The following is a 27,777-nucleotide window of genomic DNA, read 5'->3' as shown; positions in this document are numbered from 1 at the left end:
CCTTACTTTGGGGTTTTTAAAAAATATTTTCTCATTAGATATAATTATGCATTTTTGGTAGGAAACTTTAGACATAATAATGAATCCTTCTCATTGATCAGATTGAGAGACACATGATGGCTCTTTTTTCCATTTGATTTCTACGTTAAGGTGGTACCTGCAACTATAAAGTTGAGTTTTATCCTCTGTTTGAATTTATTAAACAATTTGAAACTGAATAGCTTTTTTCTCATCAAACTTTCATCACTAATTTTATCATTCATTGGTTATGATTCTTACCTGAATCAATTACTCTCTTACCTAGATTTATTATTAGGCATTTCTTGTTAAGATCTTTCCCCTCTTCCATATTTATTTAATGTGCATAAGAACTAATAGATTGTTCTTTTTATTCAATTTATTATAAACTAATATTGTTTCTATTTACTTAATTGCTCCATAGACAGATATTTTGAGTAATTTTTAAAAAATATGATTTATCAAATAGCTGTTATCCTTTGACTTTTTATGTTTTTGAGTATGCAAATTATTTTCTAATAGGAAAACAAAATTCTTACTGTTAGTATTCCTTATGTCCATGTACAGACATCCCCTGATAAAGTGGATTATGAATATAGTGAACTCCTTTTATATCAAAATCAAGTTCTTCGGGAAGCAGGTCTCTATAGAGAAGCCTTGGAACATCTTTGTACCTATGAAAAGCAGATTTGTGATAAACTTGCTGTAGAAGAAACCAAAGGTATTTTTAAAAGAACATCATTTATTTTAATATTTAATTATGTCGAAGAGCAAGGCTGAATAGTCCTCAGCTGATAGCTGAGTGTAGTTCAACTTTTTGATGATGTAAAATCTAATGATTGTGTATGTTAAATAATTTGTATGTGGTAAGATATATACTTTTTGGATATCGTTAATATTGGGGAAATTGCAAATAAAAATTAGTTGAATGAAATAAATCAACAAAGCATCCATTTTTGTGTTTTACTGATGTTTTTGAGACAGGGTCTCCTTGTGTGGCCAACCTAGTTTCAAACTCCTGAGCTTAACTGATCTTCCATCCTCATTGGGGTATAGCTGGTATCACAGGCATGCTCCACTCTCTTAAAGTATCTTTTCATAAATACAGAGATTCAAAATTATTACAGGGTTTAAACACAGAACATGGGAAGCAATTATAAGATACAGGATTAACTACCTTAGAAACAGCTTATTAGCAAAACTACAGTAGAGTACTAAATTTCTTAATTGCCAGTAACACATATTGAAAAATTGGTATTTACTGAAATGCATATTGGACATTCCTGGGTGTCTTTATGGTTAATATGAATGTCTTTGAGGCAGTAGAAAGAACATTAATTCTGGAAGGAAAGGGAACAAGGTTTAGGTTTATATGTGTAGTTTGTCATGGAGGTGGGTCAATCCCTGAATAAATGGTTCCTATGCTGTTATTTATTAGAGGGTCAAGGAAAAAAAAGGAGGCCCACGTTTTTAGAAGTTGAAGACATGATTGTAAAATATGATAGAAGAATAAGTAATTGAAAAGACAAATAATTTTTAAGAATACTGTCTAAAATGTTGCTTTGCCCTGGCTGTTTGGGGAACTTATGCTTGCTGGTTTCACATTTCTTTGATTCACTTTGAAGTTAGACACTATAAAACTATAGAATCTATGTGCGTAGTAAGCATAGTCATTATTTGCTCACACGTAAACTTTTGTCAGAGGGTAATGCTCCTGGCAAGAAAAACTGGACATCTAAAGCTCCTGAGTGAACTGTAGGTCCAGGATAGCCCACTTTAATTTGAATTGATCATCCCTTAGTTTTCTATGGGTTATAAAGGGAGGAGGTCTTTTGAGTATAGACTGAGGAGAGGGATAGCTGGATCAAATGGTGGTTCCATTCTCAATTTTCCAAGAAATCTCCATACTGCTTTCCATATTGGCTGCACCAGTTTGCTGGTGGGACTCCACCAGCAGTGTATGACTGTACCTTTTTCCCCACATCCTTGCCAACAATCATTGTTGTTTGTCTTCATAATAGCTGCCATTCTGACTGGAGTGAGATGAAATCTTAGAGTGGTTTGATTGCATTTCTCTAATTGCTAGTGATAATGAACATTTTTTCAAATATTTGTTGATTGATTATATATCATTTTCTGAGAAGTGTCTGTTCAGGTCCTTGTCCCATTTATTATTTGGGTTATTTGTTTTTTTGATGTTTAGCTTTTTGAGTTCTTTATATACCCTAGAGATTAGTATACCCAAAGGACTTAAAAACAGCATACTACAGGGACACAGCCACATCAATGTTTATAGCAGCACAGTTCACAATAGCTAAACTGTGGAACCAACCTAGATGCCCTTCAGTAGATGAAAGGATATATATATACATATATATACAATGGAACATTGTATATGTGTGTGTGTGTACACACACAATGGAACATCACTCAGCAATAAAATAATAAAATCATGGTATTTGCAGGTAAATGGATGGAGTTAGAGAATATAATACTAAGTGAAGTTAGCCAATCCCAAAAAACCAAATGCCAAATATTTTCTTTAATATAAAGTGGCTGATTCATAGTGGGATAGGGAGAGAGAGCATGGAAGGAATAGACGAACTCTAGATAGGGCAGAGGGGTTGGAGGGGAAGGGAGGGGCATAAGGTTATCAATGATGATGGACTGTGATGATCATTATTATGCAAAGTGCAGGTATGAAGACATGAATTGTATATAACCAGAGATATGAAAAATTGTGCTCGATATGTGTAATAAGAATTGCAATGCATTCTGCTGTCATATATAAAAATAAATAAATAAACAAAAAAAAAATAAAGGAAGTCTGACATGATGGAAAGATCAGAAGTCTGGAAAAAATAGATCACAAGTTCTTTTTGTTGGTCACCAGGAACAAGGCTTGGACCTCAGTTTCTTAGTAGAAATACTTCATAGTTTTCAAGGTAATTTGAAGCATAATAATTTCTTCATTCCTGTTAATAATTTTATTATTGAGGAAGAATAGTAGATAGGTCAAATTAGATTCTGACTCAGAACTGACCCATGGATTTTAGCAGTTTGGAATCTGTTAGTGATCTTAACAAACACATAATCTGAACATTTGGGAGGAAGGTAATAAAAGCCCAAATATCAGATCTTTTCAAATGAAAGTGAGAGTAGAGGAATTGAAGTTGTTAAGCACAAGTGACCAGAAGGATTTGTTGTATAGGAAACAGTGGGGTGGTGTAGATGAAATATTGTAAGGATCTAAAGGTTTTTTTTTGCAGCATGTATTTGTGCTGATTGGGGAATGAAACAAAAGAATACTTGATAATGTAGAGGGGATGTGATCTTGTAGATAATTTGAAAGATGAACTTTAGATAAAAGTATGTATGAATAGTTCATCCTTAGTAACAAAGATGGTTGTTCATGGACAAGCATGTGTAGAAGTAGAGGTATTTGGGAGTTTTCTTATCATTGCTTCCATTTTCTACATGAAAGAGAAACAAGGCACTCAAAATATGTTGTTAGGTTCTGGGACAGGTATATAAAGAGAGGGAAGCTGAAAGTAGACTTATTCTAGCTGTAAAGGCATTATTGCTAGTGGTGATTGAGGGGAGAGAATGAGATGATAAAGATCACTTGGAACTTCCTGAAGTTGATGAGTGGGCAAAGATAGGTAAAATGTTTACTTAATTCTTTTGTGTGTGTATGTGTGCATATGCACACGTGTGTGGAACTCAGGATTCAACCCAGAGCCTCGAATACACTAGGCAAGTACTCTACTGCTGAGCTATATCCCCACTCCTTATATCATTAATTCACGAGTTCCCTCCATACTAAAAAGGTGGGAGGAGTTTATGGGAAGGAAATGAGGGTGGATGCAATGTAGAGTAGTAAAATTGCAGGTTATTTTTTATGTTTTCAGTGAAGTTGATCTTTGATTAATATAGAGTAGACTTTGCCAGCTTGTATTGTTGATATTATGAGCTTGAGTTATTGGGGGTGGAGATTGCTTGTGTGCATTATAGATATTTAGCAGCATCCCTAGCTTCTTCCCTTTAGATATCAATAGCTCCCATCACCCCAGTATGACAACCAGAATTTCTTTAGATAGTGCCAAAAGGTACCCTGGTTGAACACCACTGGTATGGATGTTAGGGATATGAATTATTTTAGCTAAATTGCTTGGGTTCAAATTCTGGTTACCAATACTCTTTGAAATATCCTTCACAGGTTTACTTAAGTTCTCTGCTTTAAAAAATGATGAAAATAATAGTAACTTATTTCATAAAGTTCTGAGAATTTAATTAGTTAATATACAACATTTAAAATGCAAAGTGACTATTCATTTTGTTTTTAATTACCTGATGGAAGTGAAGAATGGAATAGTTTGAAAATAATACCTTTGGTGAATGGAAGCTGATTAATAGTATGGGAAAGCAATCCTGAGTAGTGTCAGATGTTCATGTGACTTTGGAGCTCATGTATTTCCATTGCAACTATTGTCTCTCTTTATTCATCTAACTTGCTTCCTTCCATGAGAAATTATTCAACAAACATTTGGAATTATCCAGTCTTTAGTGTGGTGTGAAGTAAATAATGGAAGCCTAGCTTTGAGATAGTTTTGATGCTTGTTACTGCTAATGTTATTCAGGGAATGATTTATTATTGCTGGGGGAAGGCAAGCATTGAGTCTATAATTTGCTAATATGCTTAAAGAAAAGGGAATGGTTTGGGATTGGAGTAAAATTAAATAAGAGAAAGACAGTTAAGCTTAAAGCAGGATGCTTATTTGTTTGTTGGAAGAGATAAAAATACAAAGACTAATGGGGCTTTTTTTGGTACCTGGGATTGAACCCAGAGACGCATAACCACACTGAACCACATTCCCTTCTTTTAACTTATTTTTTTTTTTATTTTTATTTTTTAAATTTTGAGATAGGGTCTCACTAAGTTGCTTAGGGCATCATTAAGTTGATGAGACTGGCCTTGAGCATGCAATCCTCTTGCTTCAGCCTCCTGGTCCACTGGGATTATAAGTGTGTACTACTGCTTCCAGCTAGGCCAGGTGATTTTGAATGTGGTCAGGTTGTTATGGATTGCTACCATAGAATTGTTTTGTAGTTGATTAAGGGATCATGAGGTCAGGGTATTAAATTGGGTTATTGATTTAGATGTCAAAGTTCTTTTTTTTTTTTTTTTAAATTCTTTTTAAGTTGTAGATGTACCTTTATTTTATTTACTTATACATGGTGCAAGCATCAAACCCAGTGCCTCACACATGCTAGGCATGTGCTCTGCCCCTGAGCCACAGCCTCAAAGTTTTTCTTAAGATATTAGGAATAGTTGAGGAAGATGGTGGTTTGGTGATAGGTGTTCAGTTAACATGGGAAATGCGGCCTGAAGTTGGACAGTCTTCCCTGAATAAATAGAGGATCTGAAGAAAATGGCATTTCTAGGGCTAGAGTTGTAGCTCAGAGCGCTAGCCTAGCATGTGTGAGGCACTGGGTTTGATCCTCAGCACCACATAAAAATAAATAAAGTTGTAAAAAATATAATAACATTATTTTAAAAAATGGCATTTCTAAATAATGTAGACTTCTAAGAAGGAGATAATAAAATTACATGATAAATAGTCTTCTTGGAGGGAGATGGGACTTCCAGAAGGATACCAAATCTATCCACTTCTCAACATTGATTTATAATAAGGTTTTAAGAGAAATTTTGAGGAAAAGTTTTAAAAAAAATTTGAAGATTTTTCTTACCTTTTTTTTTTTTCTTAAATAATCAGGGGAACTTCTGTTGCAATTGTGTCGCTTGGAAGATGCTGCTGATGTTTATAGAGGATTACAAGAGCGAAATCCTGAGAACTGGGCCTATTACAAAGGCTTAGAAAAAGCCCTGAAGCCAGGTAGAGTTGTTAATACTAAGTTTTAATTGCTTCTTTTGTTAACGTACTAGAAAAATAACTGTTAAGAGTTGGTTCAAAATCTGAATACAAAAGTACATTGCATACTTCCATTTCATATGACAAATTGAGCATGTCCTAAAATCTTGTTTCTGCTACAAATTGATTGAAAACATCTCAATTTTAAAGAAAACTCACAAATGCACAGTAGCCTCAAAATCATGAAAGGGAAATTTCTTTTTTAAAAAATATATATTTTTTTAGTTGTAGATGGACACAATGCCTTTACTTTTATTTATTTGTTTTTGTGTGGTACTGAGGATTGAACCCAGTGCCTCTTGCATGCTAGGCAAGTGCTCCATCACTGAACTACAAACTCAGCCCTGAAATGGAAATTTCAATTGACAGAAATGGAGATGTTTTCCTTAAGGAAAAATGCAAAGCATAATCTCTGTGGTAAACTGTGGCTACAACAGAAGAGTCTCCCAGTGTCATATGCATATAGCCATGCTGAATGAGCAGTATATTGTTCCTTTGTAGAAAGACAGATAAAATTTCCATCACTCAGATAAACTTGGTTCCAGAAACCCTGTTTGTGGCCTCTCCCCCAACTACATCTTTCCCAAAATGGTGTCCACTTTTGGAGACAGGCCCAGAAACAAATAGGCAGGATTCTTAGCAAAATGATATAATATGAAGCTATTTCCCTCAAGTGAGCCATTCTTGTTACCCTTGATGTATAGAAGAGAAACCTGACCACAGATGGTTTGTAACAAAGATTCTCAGACTTTCATGGGAACACCAGCACTGGATAGTAACTAACAGTGACTACAAAAGGGAGAGTAGAGATGGTGGAGGAATTTAAGATGAATAGAGGGCATTGCAGCCATGAAACATGAATAGTCATGTGCAAGTACTCATTAGGAATCTAGGAAATGAAAAGCCTATTAATTGAAATAAAAATCTTAATAGGCTGAATATAAGAGAGGTCACAGCTGAGAAAAAGTAGTGAAATGAAAGATTAAACCGAGGAAAGCCTATTTATGTTTGCACTGAGAGTAGAAGAAAAAACATAAAATAAATAGGGAGAAATGTAAGAGAGGGGATTGGTCCAAAAGCTCTGGAGAGATCAAAGGAGAGCAGATAGAGGATTGAAGATAAATAGTGGAGAAGCAACATTAGGGGGACACAGTAGTGAAACCTTTTCAGTACTAAGTAAAGCTCTCAGATTTTGAAAGCTTAACTGAGAATGGGATAAAGAAAATTATACTGTATAGTTCTAGGTATTTAAGATATGAAATAAATTACTGGATATAAATATTTTTAAATAATATATTTAGGTGGCAAGATTACAAATAAATTTTCTTATCTTCAATTTGTCTTGTTACATATTTTAATTACTGTGAGAAACTTAAAATTTGCCATAAAAATGTGTAATTTATAATTACATACAAAATCAAGCTTTCTTTTTTCACAGCTAATATGTTAGAACGGCTAAAAATATATGAGGAAGCCTGGACTAAATATCCCAGGGGACTGGTGCCAAGAAGGCTGCCATTAAACTTTTTATCTGGTAAGTTGAGAATAATGGCAAAGGCATGAAAATGCTGTTGGTTTTAAGCATGAGTATGTAAAGATTAAGGTATGCTTTGTTAGAGTTGTGTCTCTGGGCAAATGTAAGCCAACAGGATTTTTCTCTTCCAAGGTGAAAAGTTTAAAGAATGTTTGGATAAGTTCCTAAGGATGAATTTCAGCAAAGGTTGTCCGCCAGTCTTCAATACTTTGAGGTCCTTATACAAAGATAAAGAAAAGGTAAAATAAAATACAATGTTTTCTTTTAGTGTCGTCTTTATTCAGTATTTACAATGATTGAGTCTTGATTATCCCTGTTGTGAATCTGCTATCAGTCTTAGTTTGCAGTTTGAATGCCTCTGTGCCTTTTAATTCCTTTTTCTCTTTGGTAACTCAGTGCTTGTTTTCTTTCCTTTGTTTTTGCTAATAAGTTAATGAGTCAGTGTGGGTTATAAAAAGTTGATAAAATAGTGATTTCTCTAACATTTTCTCTAATCCTTTTTATTTCAGAAGTCAGAAGTGATTTTTTTTTAAAACCTATTTTAGCTTAGTAATTTTCTGATTTTTATTTGGTAGAGAAAAAAAAAATTGTCAGAAGAGTTATTTACTGTCCCCCAGTGAGTTAACTTAATCTTTCAGCACTGTGTTGTAAGATTCAAAATGCTTATTTAGAGAGTGTTTTAATCTTAATTTACATTAATTTGCTTGCAAGTGCTAGCAAAACATGTTAGTTGGAGTAAAAACAAAATATATTGAAAAGAATCAGAGAAATGAAACAAATTAAATATGAATAACATATACTATAGCTTGCATTGCCAGTCTTTTATTGAAAGACTGAAGTTATGGGCTTTATTAATTTTTCTCTTTTCCTTGCACAAATCAAGTCCATAAAAATGTAACCTTGTTCAGCTTAAAGAGAATGAATGAAATAAGAATATTCAAGATCTCTCAGGAAGCCAGGAAAAGGTAGATCAGTCCAGACTCTGGAGAAATCACACCTGGATAGCCACTTGTTCTCCTGGGCCTCAGATGTCCCAGTGTTCTGCTTCACTTTCAACTAATGTTCTCTCCTGGATTATGAAAGTGAGAGTTCTCTTTTCACATACTGTTTAATTCTTGATTCTTAAAGAACAAATGTTACTGGTGGGTGTTATTTATGTGATTTGAGATAAAAATGATTCAAGATATAAATCATATACAGTGTTGCTTTTCCTGATTTCTAGTTCAGCTGATGCTTTATTTTCTACCAGGGAAAAGGAGTTTACCAATAAGTTTTTTTTTTTAAAGTTAGAGCTTAATGTGTAGCTCACAAATATATTACTTATTTTCAAATTTTTACTCAGAGGGTAAGATATTTATAAAGGTGAGTGTCTTTATTTAGTCTTCATTAGTAAATAGCAAATTTTTCATGAGTGGTAACCACGTATTTTTCCTATTAAAGTGTGCTTATGTGTTTATACTTTAGGTGGCAATCATAGAAGAATTAGTAGTAGGTTATGAAACCTCTCTAAAAAGCTGCCGTTTATTTAACCCCAATGGTAAGTGCCTAAGCTTTGCCTTTTAAAAAAACACCTTGAAATTCTTAATACATTATGAACTTCTTAATCAGAAGGTCAGTATTAATTATTTGTTACAAACATGGTACGTTACAATTTTTTTCCTACTATAATGAAGAACCATTAATTTGTACATTGTGTAACGATATTTTGTTAGAAGAGATTCATATTAGTTTATTGGGAAAAGTTTATGTAAAATTTAAAACCTCAATAAAACTAGAGGTAATAATGTAAATGTCCTTCCTATACAGCACTCAACTTCAGTAATTTTAAATTCATGTCTAAATGTATTCATCTTATTCACTTATAGTCTTACCTACTTCCCTCTGTTCTTATATTCTGAAATAAATCTGAAACTCACATTTCATTTGTGAGTATTTCAGTATGTTTAAAGATACAGAACTTAAAATATCCTGTAATTACTATTATGATTGAAAATTAATACTTCCACCCAGGTGCTGTGGCACGTGCTTATAATCCCAGCAGCTCTGGAGGCAGGTGGACTACAAGTTCAAGGCCAACCTTGGCAAATTATCTCAAAAGAAAAAAAATAAAACGGGGCTAGTGTCAGAGCACCCCTGGGTAAATCCCCAGTACTATGAAAAAAAAAAGAAAAAGAAATTAATGCTTTATTTACATAAACTATCCAGTCCTTATTCACATTTCCCATTATATTTGTCTTTTTTCCATACTTTTAAAAGTTTGTCTGAATGTAGATCCAGATAAGGGTTTATAATTTACTATAAATTTTTTTGTTGAATAAATTTTTTTGTGTGTTTTCTTAGTCTAGATTTTGAATGTACCCTTACATTTTAGCACATTGTTCTTTTGTACTCTGAATTTTCTGTAAGTTGGTGGTTGGATATAGAGTTGTCGAATATGGTAGCCATTAGCCACAGTGACTACTTGCACTTTTTAAAAATTAAACAAAATTCAGTTCCTCAGTAACAGTACATTTTAAGTGCTGTACAATAGATACTGCCTACAAAATTGGACAGGGCAGATATAGAACATTTCTGTTATTGCAGAACCTTCTAATATATAGGTCTGGCTTGAGGTTTGATTAGATGTGATACTCTTATTATGGTTGTTTTGCTTTTATCTTTATTTTTTTTTAAACATCAGAGGAGCAAGCCAAGATTATTTTATAGGTGGTGTATTCTTCCATCAGTAGGCATATCTTGTGATTAAAAGATAAGTTACATTTCTTTTCTGCTTACCTAGTATTTCGGATTGTGTAGGAAAAGCATGATAATAACGTTTTTTTCTCCTCTACCGTCTACCCTTTTTTTTTTGGGTTCTGTACCAATTTGGAAAAGAATGAATTGGTTCAGTAGCATCTTTTGGAGATGGCAAATAAAAATTTAAAAATTATGAACTTGTGGATTTAAACATACTTGATATTTCCAATCTCAAGTGGTTTTATCCTTCTCGTGCCATGGTAGTAATTGGTAGCTTTTTTGCTATTTGATGTGACAAGATACTGTAGTTTATCTTGTACACTGCCACTGAAGATCTGGAATCATTGTTTTTCCAGGACCTCTGGTTTCTATACTGTGAAAGCCCAATATGGAACCTGGGGTGTGCATTGCATAAGTTGGTCATTGTTTCTAAGTCTCAGATTAATCTTAACAGTACTTTTTAAAAGGCGTTACCATGGTTTCATTGGTTAATCATCATGATGTTCCTTTGATTATCAGCAATTTCCTACATATTTTACAAATGTGGAAGAGGTTCAATGACATGCCCAAGAATATGCAGCACTTTTGTTGCAGATCTATCAGATCGGGAGTTGGTGAGTTCCACTCCTATTGTTTGTCCACTGAGCCATCTTGCTTTTAGTAGGAAGAAAATAAGCAGTATATTGCTTTATTTGAAAGCAAATAACAGTTCCCAAGTTTTAGAAATTTGAGTTTAAAAAAAATTTTAGTGTGTAATTTAAATATACAACCCACACATTTTTGGGGGAGTATATTAAATCATGAACTAAAATATAAGTTTTTTTTAACATGTCATCTCATTTTTGAATATAGTTTTTATTCAGACTAAATAATTCATCTTTGTATATTCAGTATAATATTAGGTTACTAAGAATACCACCAAAATTCAAAATAACTGCATCACAAACATACATACAGTTAAATGTATTAGATAGAAACTCAAGTAGGCTTTTTGTTTGTTTTTTTAAACCTCATATTACTGGGGAATTTCTTTTGATTTCCCCCTCCCCACCCCACCTTAAAAAAGCATCCTGATCATTGCATTCTCTAGTTCTAGTACAATTTTGTCTCCCTTCACTCTTTTTTGTTTTCTTTTTAAGGCAGTTAGTTATATGATTAATCTTACTTATTAGCCTTATTTGTTATGAAAAGTTCTTAAATGCAAAGCATTGTGTTAAAATATTGTGAGGATGTAGAACAGAAAACATGATCCCTTCCAAAGATTTTATATACCATGATGTAGTTTTGTACACAAACTACTTTCAAACTTCTTTCCTTATGAATATAGGGACCGTTTTGAGGGGGGCACTCTTAACATGTGTAATACCTAATCATTTGAATTCTCTTCCCCTATTCCTCACTTTTTAAAGATGATGGAAAGGAGGAACCACCAACTACATTGCTTTGGGTCCAGTACTACTTGGCACAACATTATGACAAAATTGGTCAGCCATCTATTGCTCTGGAATACATAAATACTGCTATTGAAAGTACACCTACATTGATAGAACTTTTTCTTGTGAAAGCTAAAATCTATAAGGTAAAAATCTTTCCTTTTTCCTTTAAGATAATGATATTAGTCATAATTTTTTCTGTATTTTATAGATTCTAAATGTAAGAAAAATGACATCATACAAAACATGGAATAAGAAGTCTATTTCTTAGTCTGATTATGTTTATAATGTGGCCATGCTTTTTTGATCCTTCATCTATGTCTATATACATATACATACGTAAGGCCATTCATATGTATTTTATAGGTATGTACTACATATGTGTGTGTATATATATTTCTCATTCACACATCTGGTTTATTCTCTTGGTTTGGGAGAATAAAAGTATATGTAATCCAAGGGTAATTTTATTTGCTAATAAAGTATGTGATTACAGTAACTGTTAATTATGGTCACCTCGGTATGTGTAAATGACGTGAAACAGTGAAGATTTAATTATGAATTCTACATATTATCTTTTCTGATTTGCCTTCTGGGCTCTGCTTATGAATTTTCAGTCTTATTATGATTAGCACCTTAAAGTTGGTTCTTCTTTCTATTGCAAATACAATTTCATAAATCACAGTTTTTGAGAGTGGTTATAAACTAATAGTTTATTTAGCAGAAAATTAAGTAATTAATTGTGAAATGCTATTTTGGTGGGGGTAGGCAGTATTAGAGATCAAATACAGGGTCTTACACACTCTAGGCAAACACTCTGCCATTACATGGTATTTTAACCCTTTTAAAGCCCAGGTTTTGTTCATCAGGTTGTGTGGCTTTGCCAAATGGACTAGCTGGGTGGATTAGAATGAGGATCTTTGGGAGAATGTCCATTACTGTTCTAAACAATAATGTTTATCTGTGGTTTCTTTGTGGAAATTAGCTATTAATTTCCTTCTTAGGACTTTTAAGTTGGTATATATAAATTTTTATTTGGCTAAAAAACTTTTATTAATATTTATTCTTAGGTTTTGACAGCTATTTTTGAGTATTGCTATGTGCTAGGATCTGCTGTATGTATGTATGTGTATATATATATATGGGCTAACAGTAAATAAAATAGTTAAAACCAGACTCTCTGTCAGAGAGCATGCATTTTAGATGGCCAGAAAGATACTGGAACTTAGATTATGGAGGAAAACATGCTTGTATATTGAATAGCATCTTTTGAGCCATGAGAATATCTTTTTTTTCCTTCAATTTGTTTATTTTCATTACTTATCAACAGGTAACAAATTACCTGCACAGTAAAATGAGTGTACTTATTGGTTTATTTTGCTTTTGTACCTTGTAAGCATGCTGGAAATATTAAAGAAGCTGCAAGGTGGATGGATGAAGCTCAGGCCTTGGACACAGCAGATAGATTCATCAACTCCAAGTGTGCAAAGTATATGCTAAAAGCCAATCTGATTAAAGAGGCTGAAGAAATGTGCTCAAAGTTTACAAGGGTTTGTACAACTTACGTTCTTATTTATGAATAAAGAGGACTTGAGCCAGTTTATATTCATACTGTCTCCTTTATAAATTTTGTTTTTAATATTTTCATCAGCAAAATAGTCCAGATTTTAATTAGATTATTATATTAGAAGACATTTAAAACAATGTCAGTATAAAACATTTTCTTTTTACATAGTTGTATGATGGATTTTTAAATTCTGGTTTATATTAGTATATATCTAGAGGAACTTTTTAGGAGTTAAGAGAATTAGTATCTATTGAATATTTGCTGTGTATTGGTGTTCTTTTTCTTATGCTAATCTTTGCTGCACAATTAACATAAACCTTTTATTTAATCATTTGAAAATCTATTATTTTTAGTGATTAAAAAGTAATTTCATTTTCTTTCACGTATGAACTATTCCTTTTTACCCTGAGACTTTGAGTATAGATCCAGCAAATTGTTTTGAAAGAATTCATATCAGTTGATTATCTTTTTCCTTTTTAAATCTTGTGATGAATGGTGTATTTGGTAAGAAATGGTCTTGATATGTGTGATTTTTCATGTAGGAAGGAACATCAGCAGTTGAGAATTTGAATGAAATGCAATGCATGTGGTTCCAGACAGAATGTGCCCAGGCATATAAAGCAATGAATAAATTTGGTGAAGCACTTAAGAAATGTCATGAAATTGAGAGAGTAAGTATCTTATTTATCTTTTATTCTGTCAGACATTGAAAGTTTTTTGGGGAAATCTAGTTTTTTTCCTCTTCTATTTATATTTCATAATAGGTGATTCACTGTTTTCAGTTTTTGTAATAGAAGAATTATATGCTTTGTTTTTAGCTAACTTGTGTATGGTATTTTTCTTGTAAGAACTCTAAAAATTTTACGTTATTGTATCTTAGCTGTTTTTAGGGTTTTTTTTGTTGTTTTTTTTTTTAATCTATCTTTGGAATTGCTGCTGCTGCTTCAGTAGTACATAATAGCTCATTAACTAATCCTAGAATCCTGTTTTTTGTGGGGTTGATTTGTGATGGCCAGCAGTATATTCTTGATAAGCTTCACAAACCTTTTACAATATGTCTGTAGCATGTGCAGTTCTTTATTTTTTGACAAAGTCTTTGTTTTCTTAGTCTTCTTCACTTTAGATTCATTTCTATCACTAGTAAGAGGCTTTTGTTTTTATGTGTGTTTTTCACAGATAAAAATAGTTTATGTAATTCACATTTATAATATTGTCAAGCACAGAATCCCATTGCTTGGTTGAAAGGTGGAAGTTGCTGATTGTCTGGCTTACTAGCTAGCTGATTTATCTCCTATATACCAGCATTAAACTACATAGGGTTCAGATTTATACCCTCAGAAAAAAATATTTTTACCAAATGCTACATATAATGATCCTTTACAGATTGTTCTAAATTGTCTAATGAGAGTCTACTGTACTGAACTGTTTTATATATATATATATATATATTCTCATATATTTTAGTTACATCTTTTTAAAAAATTTTTATAGTTGTAGATGGACAGAATGCCATTATTTTATTTGTTTGTTTATATGTGGTGCTAAGGATCGAACCCAGTGCCTCACGCATGCTAGGCAAGCACTCTGCCACTGCTCCAGCCCCAGCCCCCATCTTACTCAGTTATGGTTGGTTTCTCAGAATGACTTTACTTAAATCTGATTAAGGCAGGAATAAATTGTGTGTGTGTGTGTGTAAATAAAAACATTGTGCTTTTCTTTTATTCAGCAGTTATCAGTGCTTGCTGTATATCATATCCTTTGCTAGGTGATAACCAACTATATTTGCTTATTTGATATGCAAAATATTTTATTTATGCAAAATATTTATATTGAATGGTTGTAATTTTTTGTATATTTTTTTACTTAAGTTTTCATTCCAAAGAAACAAGTAATTCCAAGGCTTTGACTTTATAGTTTTCTTAGACATTGCAATACTTCAGTGTAATAATAAAAAGATAATTTTGTTAGCATTTTATAGAAATCACTGACGACCAGTTTGACTTTCATACATACTGTATGAGGAAGATTACCCTTAGATCATATGTGGACTTATTAAAACTAGAAGATGTACTTCGACAGCATCCGTTTTACTTCAAGGCAGCAAGAATTGCTATAGAGATCTATTTGAAACTTCATGACAACCCCCTTACAGATGAGAATAAGGAGCATGAAGCTGACACAGGTATAACATTCAAAGACTTCTTATTTGCTCTGGTGTGTGTGTGTGTGTGTGTATTTATTTGTGTCTTGAGTAATATAGTTTTTTCTCAGCTTTTTATTGAACATCTTCTGGGAATATGTTTTACAGGGTTAGAAAACAGTAGATATTTTGTGAATTTCTCTAAGCAATAGAAGATAAATACTGCTTACTTTTATACTTTCAAAATAAATAGGGATTTAATTATAAATAAACATTTAAGTTTTAATTTCACATTTAATATCTGTTTTACCCAGCTAATTACTTTATAGTACTATAAATTTCTAACTACATAATTAGTGTGGGACTCTTAGTGTTGGCTGTTAGTGTAATTCCTCTTTTTAATAGTAACTTATAATTAACCTACTGAGACCATTATTCTTTATTATCTGCCACTGCAGATAAAAAACAAATAGGAGCTGGGGTTGTGGCTCAGTGGTAGAGTGCTTGCCTAGCACGTGTGAGGCCCTGGGTTTGATCCTCAGCACCATATAAAAATAAATAAAATAAAGTTATTTTTAAAAAGCAGATAATAAAGAATAGTTCAAATTCATGTTGCAGTCTTCTTTTGATTATTAAAAGGTGTTTTTTTTAGCTGGACATGGTGGTGCATGCCTGTAATCCCAGCAGCTTGGGACACTAAGGAAAGAGGATCTCAAGTTCAAAGCCAGCCTCAGCAAAAATGAGGCGCTAAGCAACTCGGTGAAACCTTGTCTCTAAATAAAATACAAAATAGTGCTGGGGATGTGGCTCAGATCGCATGCCCCTGAGTTCAATCCCGGGTTACCACCCCCACCCCAAAAAAAATTTTAGAGAAGAAAAGGTTTATTTTGGTTCAGTTTCAAAGGTCTCAGTCCATAGTTGGCCAACTCTGTTGCTCTGGGGTCATCATGAGACAGAACGTCATGGCAGATGAGTGTGGCAAAGGAAAGCTGCTCAGCTCATGGCAACCAGAAAGAAGGGAAAGAGTAGGAGACAGAGGAAGAGGGCAGGGATAGATATAGTCCTAGTGTCCCCTGGTGACCTACTTTCTCCAGCCATACCCCACCTGATTATAGATCCCATCCAGTAGTTAATCTACTGATGAGGTGCATCCCTCAAGATCCCATCATTAACACCTCTGAAATTTGCTGCATTGTCTAAAACACAGACTTTTGCAGGGCTATTGCAGATGCAAACAATAATACCTATGACTTGTAATGCTGGAAATACTTAACATCTTGCCCATTGCAGAAAAAGTTTGCTGACCCTTGGTATAGCATAATAGAAAAAACTTAGAGTCAGTAGATTTAAATTTTTGCTCTGTCTTTTATATTGCTCTGTGTTGTCATTTTTCAAAACTGAAACCTGTGTTTTCTCATGCAGTCATCCTGCAGTACCCTCAGAGGATTGTTTGCAGGACCCTCTTTGAATACCCAAATCAATAGATGCTCAAGTCCATTTTGTAAAATGGCACAGTATTTGCAGTTAACCTACTATGCATATCTATCAATACACTTTAAATCATCTACAGATTGCTTATAATACCTACTATGTTGTAAGTGCTGTATAAATGGTTGTATTGTTTAGGGAATACTGGTGAGAAAAAAATGTCTGAACATGTTTAATACCAACAGAATTTCTCCCCCAAATATTTTTTGTTTTGAGGTTGGGTGATTCTGCATGCAGTGCAGATTCAGAACCTACAGAAACATTTTACACTCTAATCCATGAGAATATTACATTATGTATGGTAGCATGTAGCAAGGATCCAAGTGGTATAGCAGTTACTTTTGGTTTTAGTTTTTAAATTTTGGGGGCCTGGTACTGAACCCCAGGGGCACCTAACCACCAAATCCCTAGCCTTTAAAAAAAAAAAAAAATTATTTTGAGACAGGGTCTCACTGAGTTGCTTAGGTTGCTTAAGTTGCTGAGACTGCCTTTGAACTTGAGATACTCCTGCCTCAGCCTTCCAAGCTGCTGGGATTATAGGCACGCACCACTGCCCTTGGTGCAGTTATTCTATACATCATTGAAAAGACAGCTCTTATATGGTCATAATCTTGTGTTTCCAGAACGTAATTTTTTGCTGCTTGTTTGAAATATTCCTTTTTTACTATTAAGGGATGTTTTTTTACCAGGAAAAAGAGCAATAGGTATGTAATTATTATTGGTGGTTGCATATTATTTATTGCTGGATAATAAATTTATCTCCAAATCTAGCATCTTAATTGTTTCTGTGGGTCAGGAATTCAGAAGCATCTAAATGGTTCTAGCTTAGGGTCTCTTATGAAGTTATAGCTAAAAGTTGGGCTGCGCCTGCAGTCTCATGAAGACTTAACTAGGACTGAAAGAAAGGTACATTTCCTAGGTAGCTCACTCCCAGGGTTGTTGGCATTCTTTAGTCTTGTAGTCTCTCCATAGGTTTCTAGAGTTCCTCAAGAGGTGGTAGCATCACAAGAGAATGAAGAGCATGAAGCCACAGTACCTTTAAAACATTCTGTTTTCATCTTGTTACTTCCTTTACACCCTAATTGGTTGACAGGGAGTCACCAAGTATAACCTGTGCTTGTTAAAGAATTTGTGAACATATTATATATATGCCAAATATAGTTAGTCCTCCCAATGCCATTACAAGTGTTATCCTATTGCAGCATTATCTTAAAATCTAGGAATCGGGTAAGAGTGCTGATGTAGCTTTTCTACTATAGCTTTTCAAATATAGTTCTTGACATGTAATTCTGTGAACTAAAGAGACAGTTATCACCAGCTATACACCTGGTACAAAATGTTGGGACAGTCACAGGTCTCCCATGGTGCACGTTCTTAAAAGGCCCACAGAATTTACTGTTTCATGTCAATTCTCAAGCCCATCGGGGCACAGATCAATAGTTTCTTGATTAGACTAAAGACGGAGGACTGATTTTTTATGGCTCTTGGATATAACTCTTGCTCTCTGGGTTCTTGGTTCCACCTTCTTAGTCATCCTTGCTTTTGCTTGAAAGGTGACATTTGTTTGCAACTGAATATTTTTTCCATTTGTTTCCTGCCCTTATAATTTTGAGTTTTCAAAGGCCAGTGTGATTTTGTACTCTTTATTTTTTTCAACCAAATTTTGGTATGCTTCTGTCTATGGAATTTTCTTAAGACCATTAAAGTTCTTTTTGTGAATTTTTTTGGAATCTATATATACCTTGCATCTTCAAGTTGCTTACAAGCTTTGTTTGATTGAGAGGTCCCTGTGAGTCACGCCTTAAAAACTTTTTGGAGAACTTTCTTCAGGTTGACTATTATTCTAAGGCACCCACTTTCTGAGTTCTGTGTCTTAAAAGATTTTATAGCCAATACTTTGACTTTCTCTCTTGGCATGTGTTTTCCTGACAATGACTTGGATTTGATCTTTGCTCAGTAGCCATTTCTGAAGAGATTTTTATGAAAATTTTCAAAACCATCAAATCCCTGATTCTTCTATTAGTTGCTTTCTTATCTTGCATTTTACTCTAAGCAGAACTGTAATCAGGTGCTACAGTTTAACACTTGGCCTGAAAATCACCTTAGCTAGATCATCAGTTTATTTTACAACATTTGCTAAACTTTTTGCCACTTACACTTTAAATCTTTATCTGCAGTCCCCTCAAAGCTGACTTCTATTAATAGGCTAAAACTCTTCGAACTTTCATTGAAGTTCATTTAAGTCCACTTTTCCCTGCTTCCTGGTTCCAAAGTTATTATCACATTTTAGGTTTTTGTTATAGCACTATTCCACTTCTGCATACCAGCATCCTCTTTGGTTATCTAATGCTGCAAAATACATTAGTCAAAAATTTTATATGGCATGGTTATCATCTGACAGTTTCTGTGGGCCAGGAATTCAGAAGTCACATTAGCCATATGGCTCTGAAGAATCAAGGTCTAATATTAAGGAGGTTGAAGTCAAGATGTTAGCCAGAGCATTTAAGGATTGAGTTGGGTTGGAAGACCTGCTCCCAGCCTAGCTTACTCTTGTAGTCTTCAGTTCTTGGCCACTGGGTCTTTCTATAAGGTAGATTGGGCTTACTTACCACATGGTAGCTGGCTTCCTTGGAGTGATGTACAAACAAGGAAGATTTACAATGCTTTTTTTTTTTAACCAAATCTTAGGTTATTACATACCTTCATTTCTAGTACATTCTTCTTCTAAGTGAATCATTATTGTAAAACCTATGTCCAAGTGAGGGGAAGGAAATAGGCTCTGCATTTAAAAAAATTTTTAATAAAAGAATTTATTAGTTGTTGATGTACCTTTATTTTATTTATTTATATGTAGTGCTGAGAATCGAACCCAGTGCCTCACCCATGCAAGGCAAGTGCTCTACCAGTGAGCCACAACCCCAGTCCCATAGTCTCTGCATTTTGAAGGGAAGAATTTTGTAGGCATATTTTGAAATCACAGTGTAGTATCTTTTGGAATGAAATTTTTCAGTATTAACAAGTGTTAACCATATAAACACTGAGCATGTAGTTTTCCCATTTGTTGCATGAAATCTAAACAATATACATTTTTCACTTTATTATATTTATTTGTCCGTATTTTATTATTCCTTTGAGACATTCTGAACTTTGTGCCGGTAGAGATATTATGAATTTTCAGTGTAAAAATTTAAGTTATCATAAAGTTATTCATTTTTTCTGTCTTAATAAATCTTTTTAGTGTTTTCTGTATGCTCAACTTGCTGCTAGGCCTTGAGAATATATAGAGTATGCGTAAAGTGGCATCTCGTCCCCAAGAAGCCCACATCTATAAAGAGACAATGTATAAGATATTGTGATGAGCAGAGTATATGAAGTATAATATAAAGCAGAGTATAATATAGCAGAGTACAATATAATAAAGCCATAGAGATAGCTGCAACAACTCTTTTATGTTCAAGAATTGCAAATAGTTTATTATTGCTGGAGGAACTGGTGTGCTTTGCCTTGTTGCATGTTTATATGTATAACCCATGTAGTTAAAAAGAAATTCTGAAGAAGTTACCTGTTTTTGCTATATTACGTGGAACCATGAAAAGGCTAGGTGTATGTAGGCACATTTACATGCATACTGTGTTGCATTCTTTTACAGGAGTTTGGGAATAGTAAAAAGTATAGGTTGATAATTATTAGTCTGATTAACATGCTTTTAATTTCATTAACACTGCCTATAGCGAACATGTCTGATAAAGAGCTAAAGAAGCTACGAAACAAACAAAGAAGAGCTCAAAAAAAAGCCCAGATAGAAGAGGAGAAAAAAAATGCAGAAAAAGAAAAGCAGCAGAGAAATCAGAAAAAGAAGAAGGATGATGATGATGAGGAAATTGGAGGGCCAAAAGAAGAACTTATCCCAGAGAAACTGGCCAAGGTATTTAGTAATAGATTTTTTCACAATTGAGTGAAATTTGATGGCCAGCTGTTGTCACTTTTATACTGTCTTATTTGCCCAATGTTATCAATATTAGAGACAAAAAATGTTCATTTTTAAACTTTCTCTCATTAATAAATATATGTATATATATTTTAAAATTCATATTTCATTTTTAAAACTTGAAATAATGAGCCTAGGCCCAGAGTAATTAGTGTGGTTGATTTGGTGGAAAAAGTTATCACTTTTGAGTCATTGTGATCTGGGTCCAGATATCAGCTCTTATACTTCTACTGTGTGCCCTTGGATACTTCATCAAATCTTTCTGATGGTATTCTCATTTGTAAAATGGCAATAAGTCCTTACTAGGATTGAGAAAATATATATGTAGAGCATCTAGGGTCTTTACAAGTGGTAAAATGAAAGTTTTTTTTGTATCTAGGCTAAGTTGAGCTTGCCATACTCTGAAGACTATACGTGTATCTCTCAATCATCCTTATTGTCAGTTAATATTTCTTCACTGGCCTTCTCCATTTGAATCTAATATTTTAAAAAACCTGTAAATATTTTTCCCAACCCAGAATCTGATCTGTTTTTTAAGCATTATGACAAAACATCACGTGAAATATTTTGACTAATTTTGATTAATATCAGGGCACTTCTTTTGACCTTTGACATCTACTGCATGTCAAAATATTCACATAATTCTTTATGTTAAAGCAATAGTAATTATATTTCCTCAGACTTGAATTTTAGTCTCAGTAATAACTGAAAATTCAAAATTAAAATATTTTTATAATTATACCAGAGCAGAAGGATAGTAGTGGCTCATAGAAACAGTAATATTAATAAAATAAATTTAGAAAAATTTAGTTTGGATTTCACAAGGTATATTGATTGAAGTGTTTTCACAAATGTGTAGTCACTGTGGACGAAGGTAGTACCTTTTTATTGTTTGGGAGTTTACTGGAAGAATACACTGGGAAGTGAAGAAGCACAGAAAATTTACCTCTTGGGTCTCATGGAAAATTGCACGAGTCCTTTGGTGTATAATGAACTTCAGGTTCCTCCATATCTTCATATAGTTCTTGAACAGATATTTGTATTGTTTGTCATTTTCTAATAAAGAGTATGTATCCCTACACATTAGAATTCTTATACCAGCTCTCCTTAATAGACTGTTAGGTTTTTCTTATGTTCAGGCTATTTGGTTGCCTTTGTGCCACATGTCAAGCTGTGGTATAATTATTTGTAGCTAGGCTTATAGCATGTCAGAACAAAATACCTATAGAATATGTTTTTGATGCCTTTGTTTGGAAGGAGTGTATTCTTGCCTGTTATGTACATAGGCTAATTTTCTCCAAAATGCCTGTTCTAATAGCATCCATACCCCATTGTGGTAGCAGTGTCAGATTACTCTAAGCTGTCATAACAAGGAGTGGCATTGTAGGCTATTTTAAAAATTGCTTGCTGTATCTGGGTTTAGCTTTTTTTATCTGGTCCTATATTTCAGTATTGTTCCATGTGGCAAATTGTGTCACTGGTTCATTATAACATATAAAATAAAATGAAAGCATTTTTATGTTAGCAGCTATATTATTCATTCATTCATTCATCTATCTACCTATTTATTTATTATTTTAGTTGTAATTGGACACAGTACCTTTATTTTATTTATTTTTATGTGGTGCTGAGGATTGAACCCAGCACCTTGCACGTGCTAGGTGAGCATTCTACTGTGGAGCCATCACCCCAGCCTAGCAGAAATGTCATTTAAAAAGAAGAAAGGAAGAATTGAGAAGGGATTTAGTTAATGACATAGAAGAATATGCATAACATTTGCAACTCTATCCAATATTTGACTCAGTGAACATGGGACCCTAGTTGAACAGGAGGAAGGCACAACTGCTGTTTGTTAAATCTGTCTCAGTTCTTATGTGCAGCAGTCTTCCTATAGTGATTGTGATTTTTGGTACTTAAAGACACTGTTTTCATACACATATGCAACTAATATTATTTTTTATCTTTTTAAAAAAAATTTTTTGTAGCTGTAGATGGACAGAATGCCTTTATTTTACTTGAGGATCAAACCCAGTGCTCATGCATGCTAGGCAAGCATTCTACCACTGAGCTACATCCCCTGCCCCCCCCCCCCTTTTTTTTTTAATCTTTTGACTACTTTTTTTCCTCTTAAGCACCAATTTTAGAAGCTCATTCTTGTTTGTATGTTTTAATTTATGTATAACCCTGTACTTAATGTGTATGTTTAAAGATGGAATATAGTTAGTTTTGTTGTGATTGGGTATGTATATTTAAACAATTAAATTTTTTTTTTTTTTAAAGAGAGAGAGTGAGAGAGAGGGAGAGAGAGAGAGAATTTTAATATTTATCTTTTAGTATTTGGCGGACACAACATTTTTGTTGGTATGTGGTGCTGAGGATTGAACCCGGGCCGCACGCATGCCAGGCGAGCACGCTATCACTTGAGCCACATCCCCAGCCCTCTAAACAATTAAATTTGACCTGAGAAACTGAGACTGTATGTGGGAACAACAGACCCCAGCCAGGTCTCCTTTGGAGACATATGTTCTTATTTATTAGAATTACAGACATAATTTGTTTTCTCCCTCTCAATTGCTTGATTTTACTACATACTGATGCTTGTATAGATTTACCTTACTCTGTTCCTTGTTGTTTTTCATCTTTTTTTTTTAATATTTTAAAGTTTTTGATGGACCTTTATTTATTTGTTTGTGGTGCCAAGATTCGAACCCAATGCCTCACACGTGCCAGGCAAGTGTGCTACCACTGAGCCACAACCCCAGCCTCTGTTTTCTATTTTTAATAGTAGTTCTATCACCCTGAGAGTAAATGATCCTGGTTAACATACTGGCCCTCATTTCAGACTGTACCCCCACGTACATGAAAAATTTGTTAGAACTGATTGGCATTTTCAGTTTTCATTCTTTGCCTTTCCAGGGAAGAAACAGTTTCTTCCCTGTGTTTCACAAATTGAAACCCAATAGAATATAGTATCATGGGAACAAGAAGCGAAATATTTAAAACTGTGCGAGAAAAGCACATGTATAAGGACCACATTTTCTCTTCTACCCTTTGGTTGTGGACTCTGTAGTTATTAGAGAGATAGTTCCATATATAAAGTTTGTTTCTGGTTTGGAACACGTATCCTTCAAAATAACATCATTCAGCAATGGTAGCTGGGGTTTTAATGGATAGCCTTACTGTCCTATAAGGCTGAGTGCTTTACATGAAAAGCCAGGGTGAATCCCAGAGAGATTACTTAATTGCTAAATTTGTTTTAATTCTGTGGAATAATTTCCTTGGTGAGAACTTATATTGGTAAAACCACAGATATTCTATTGGCAGAAGCCTGTTGGATAGATAATGTCAAATCCATTTTCCATTGAAAATGAGTAAATTGTTACTGCTTCTTTGAGAGAAGAATTTAGAGTCTGATAAATATGACATTGTTCTCCATCCCACCCCAGTGTGCAGGAATTAACTTGTCTTTATACTCAGTCTGGGAATATAACAGTAGCATGATCATGGGGTAAATATTACACCTGCTTAGTAATGATTACATGAACATGGCATTTATGTGATTAGTAATGGATGGTAGGGGCAGGATAGTATAAAGTCTTTGGATTTCATCTCCATTAGTATGGCATGTAAATAAAGTGATTTTTCTATAGAATTTGTAGTAAAACAAAGCAAGACAGCATGGACAGTATACTCTTCTGAATATCTTGATTATAAAGAACATTTACTTATTTTGAAATGTTGCAGACAATTTTCTTCGTACTCCTTTTCTTTTGATGCTATTTTACATCCATTGTCTTTTTTCTTTTTGGCTGTTGTTTTTCCCTGGTTCTTCTATTTTATCCACTTCTTTTTTTTTAAGAAGTATTTTTTTATGTGTAGGTGGACACAACACAATGCCTTTATTTTTATGTGGTGCTGAGGATGGAACCTGGGTCCTGCCCGTGCTAGGCGAGCGCTCTACCGCTGAGCTACAACCCCAGCCCTATCCACTTATTTTTTGATACTTTCTATCCAGAGATAATATGACATCTGTAGTTAAAAATCAGCAAGAGTTCTAGAGTTCAAGTAGAATACTTTGCTAGCATGCGTGAAACCCTGGATTTGATCCCTAGTACTGACACACACACACAGTTGTAGAGTTCAGAATCTCCTTTGTTTAGATTATGGGAAGTTAAAATATGACCTTATGTTTCTGGGTGATTGGTAAGTGAGGTTCTCCCCCCACCCCCATATTTTTAACAGAATAAAATCACATTCTCCAAGAATCTTTTTTTACATTTGTATAATATCTTTTATTTTTGTTAGGTTGAAACTCCATTGGAAGAAGCTATTAAATTTTTAACACCATTGAAGAACTTGGTGAAGAACAAGATAGAAACTCATCTTTTTGCCTTTGAAATTTACTTTAGGAAAGGTAGGCATTTACCTTGTTGTGGCCCTGATAAAACTGATCACTGTTTTTCTTAGGTATAGAGACACACTTCAGATAGCTTTACCTTTGTAGGCTTTTTTTTGGACAAATGATTGTAGCATCCTTTCAGAAATGCCATCCATGTGCAGAATGTTGTAGGGAATGACAATGATACAGTTACCATTATGAAGACATTAAAATCAACAATAGATAATATAGATAAACTAGGTTTAAGGTCAAATATGTGGTTCAATGAAATAGCTGATGATTGGGTAAAATCAGCTATTGTATATAATGCTCAGAATAGTGTTTATCCCATAGTAAGCATCAAATAAATGTTACCTGTTATTAGCTATCGTTATAAATAGAAGATATTTTGGGTTGGATCTTGAAGGATGAATCGTGTTCAAAGTTAAAGATACATAGAAGGGAAGAGTACCCATTAAGAAAACACAGGAGTGTATGAATATGTTGATGTTGTCTATATAGCTTTGGAGCAAGGTAAAAGATAAGGGTCCTGGTTTTTAGACTCAGAATGCTGAGACTATATACAGTAGATAATAGGGTTTTATTGTACAGAATTGATGTAATCCAACTGCTTCATTAAAAACTCCATTGAAAGAAGCTATTAAATTTATCTCAAGGTGATGCATTTTGAAGAAGAACTTTTGTTAATGAAGACAGGAGGTTGTTACATCAGAAAAGTAAATTTTTGAAAAGCCAGGCTTGACAGGGTATGCCTTTTTATGTCCCTGCTACTTGGAAGGCTGGCACAAGAGGATCACTTGAACCTAGAAATTGGAGGCCAGCCTAGGCAATTTATTAGACATTTAATTTTAATTTTTTTTTAAATTAAATTCTTGGGGAAAAGTTGCTATATGATAACAGATTTTTTTTTTTTTTTTTTTTTTTGTCCTGAGGATTGAACTCAGGGGTGTTTAACCGCTGAGTCACATCCCCAGCTCTTTTTATATTTTATTTTGAGACAGGGTCTCGCTGAGTTGCTGGGATTGCAGGCATGTGCCACTTGCCCAGGCATAATACAGTTTTGAAATAGGATATAGAAAACTTACTATGGATTGGAAGAAACTGAGAAGAAATCAAAAAAAGATAGATATGGTCTCTTGATAAAAATTTTGATTTTCCAAATATATTTTTTACTATATCTTCTATTTTTCATAGTGATTATAAATTAGAAAATAAATTTAATAAATAGCAATATTCAAACTTTTAACATTTAATACAGCTCTCCTCTTTATAAATGTTCTTAAATGTGCTGAGCACAGTGGAGTATGCATATTATTCCAGCAACTCGGGAGGCTAAGGCAGGAGGATAACAAGTTTGAGGATAGCCTCAGCAACTTAGCAAGGCCGTGAGCAACTTAATGAGACCCTATCTCTAAATTAAAAAGGGCTGGGGATGTGGTTCAGGGGTTAAGCACCTCTTGAGTTCAAACCCTGGTACCAAAAAAAAAAAAAAAAAACGAAAACGGTGGGTTATCAGATGGAACTCCAAAATATAAAATACAAAAGCTGCTCTGCTTAAAGTGGGAGGGGTAATGTAAAGCCCCCACACAGTTTCTTGGCTGCATGCTGACCTCAGAAAAGGAATCAACATTTGGAATCCACTGTAGTAGTATGAAATGTGTAATGACAGAGCAGGGCTGTGTTTTAAGTTTCCTGAGTATTGTGGGGAATGGAAAAAGAATTGTCAGAAGAACTTGGAGTTTTGTACTTTGGGAAATGGTACCAATTAAAGAAGTCTCTACAAAGAAATGATTATAAAGACGACATGAAAGTAGACTGAGTATTCAAGTGAAGATTTCCATTTAACAGGTGGAAAGGCTACTGAAGCTTGGGAAAGATAGAAGTTGAGAATGGGCACCTCATAGGGAAAAATTAGAAATTGACTGAAAATATAACCAAGGTGATCTCTAACCTATAGTGGTGGCAGAGAAATCAGGAAAGGAAAGGAACAGTCAGGTAGAAGGGGAATCATTAAATTAATAGATCAAAAGAAGGACGTACATACATTTCTTTATTTTGATTAAAGGAAATTAGGAAATAGCTTCAAATTTTCTTTCTTTGTTTATATGGCATTAATTCAAATATTTCTAAATGCTGTGAAGGTTTTCTCTATTTTGTAAAACCTTTTTCTTAATATTGTATGAAAAATATGTTGCTAATTGAAGAAAAATTGTTTGCTTTAGTCAGTTCAGTTGTGATGGAGTCTAAATTCATTTTTTCAGTTTGTAAGGTCTTGGCTCCCCACAGGAGGCAATTTATCAGATGTTCAAAACATATCTTTTTCTTTTTTACAGAAAAATTTCTTTTGATGCTACAATCAGTAAAAAGGGCGTTTGCTATTGATTCTAGTCATCCCTGGCTTCATGAGTGTATGATTCGACTCTTTAGTACTGGTATGTTTTTATTTTCCATTACTAAAATATTTGATTATAGTAGTTGACATAGTAATTGATATTTTCTGTATAAGTAATCTGTATAAGATTATCATAAATTTAGTCATTT

General features: G+C 33.8%; 1 protein-coding gene across 1 annotated transcript in view; it reads left to right on the top strand.

Moving 5' to 3' along the window:
• Naa15 (N-alpha-acetyltransferase 15, NatA auxiliary subunit) overlaps positions 1 to 27,777 on the top strand; it is a 77,861-nt gene that overhangs the window by 37,316 nt on the left and 12,768 nt on the right. The window contains exons 6-17 of the mRNA XM_076863994.2: positions 586 to 739; positions 5,796 to 5,915; positions 7,390 to 7,485; positions 7,618 to 7,724; positions 8,950 to 9,022; positions 11,631 to 11,800; positions 13,052 to 13,204; positions 13,764 to 13,892; positions 15,190 to 15,403; positions 20,581 to 20,774; positions 25,143 to 25,251; positions 27,570 to 27,668. Of these exons, the coding sequence (XP_076720109.1) occupies positions 586 to 739; positions 5,796 to 5,915; positions 7,390 to 7,485; positions 7,618 to 7,724; positions 8,950 to 9,022; positions 11,631 to 11,800; positions 13,052 to 13,204; positions 13,764 to 13,892; positions 15,190 to 15,403; positions 20,581 to 20,774; positions 25,143 to 25,251; positions 27,570 to 27,668 (1,618 nt within the window). The remainder of the gene's footprint in view (positions 1 to 585; positions 740 to 5,795; positions 5,916 to 7,389; positions 7,486 to 7,617; positions 7,725 to 8,949; positions 9,023 to 11,630; positions 11,801 to 13,051; positions 13,205 to 13,763; positions 13,893 to 15,189; positions 15,404 to 20,580; positions 20,775 to 25,142; positions 25,252 to 27,569; positions 27,669 to 27,777) is intronic.

The sequence above is a fragment of the Callospermophilus lateralis genome, chromosome 8, assembly GCF_048772815.1.
Source record: "Callospermophilus lateralis isolate mCalLat2 chromosome 8, mCalLat2.hap1, whole genome shotgun sequence".
Lineage (NCBI taxonomy): Eukaryota > Metazoa > Chordata > Mammalia > Rodentia > Sciuridae > Callospermophilus > Callospermophilus lateralis.
This window is presented reverse-complemented; position numbering and strand designations above follow the sequence as displayed.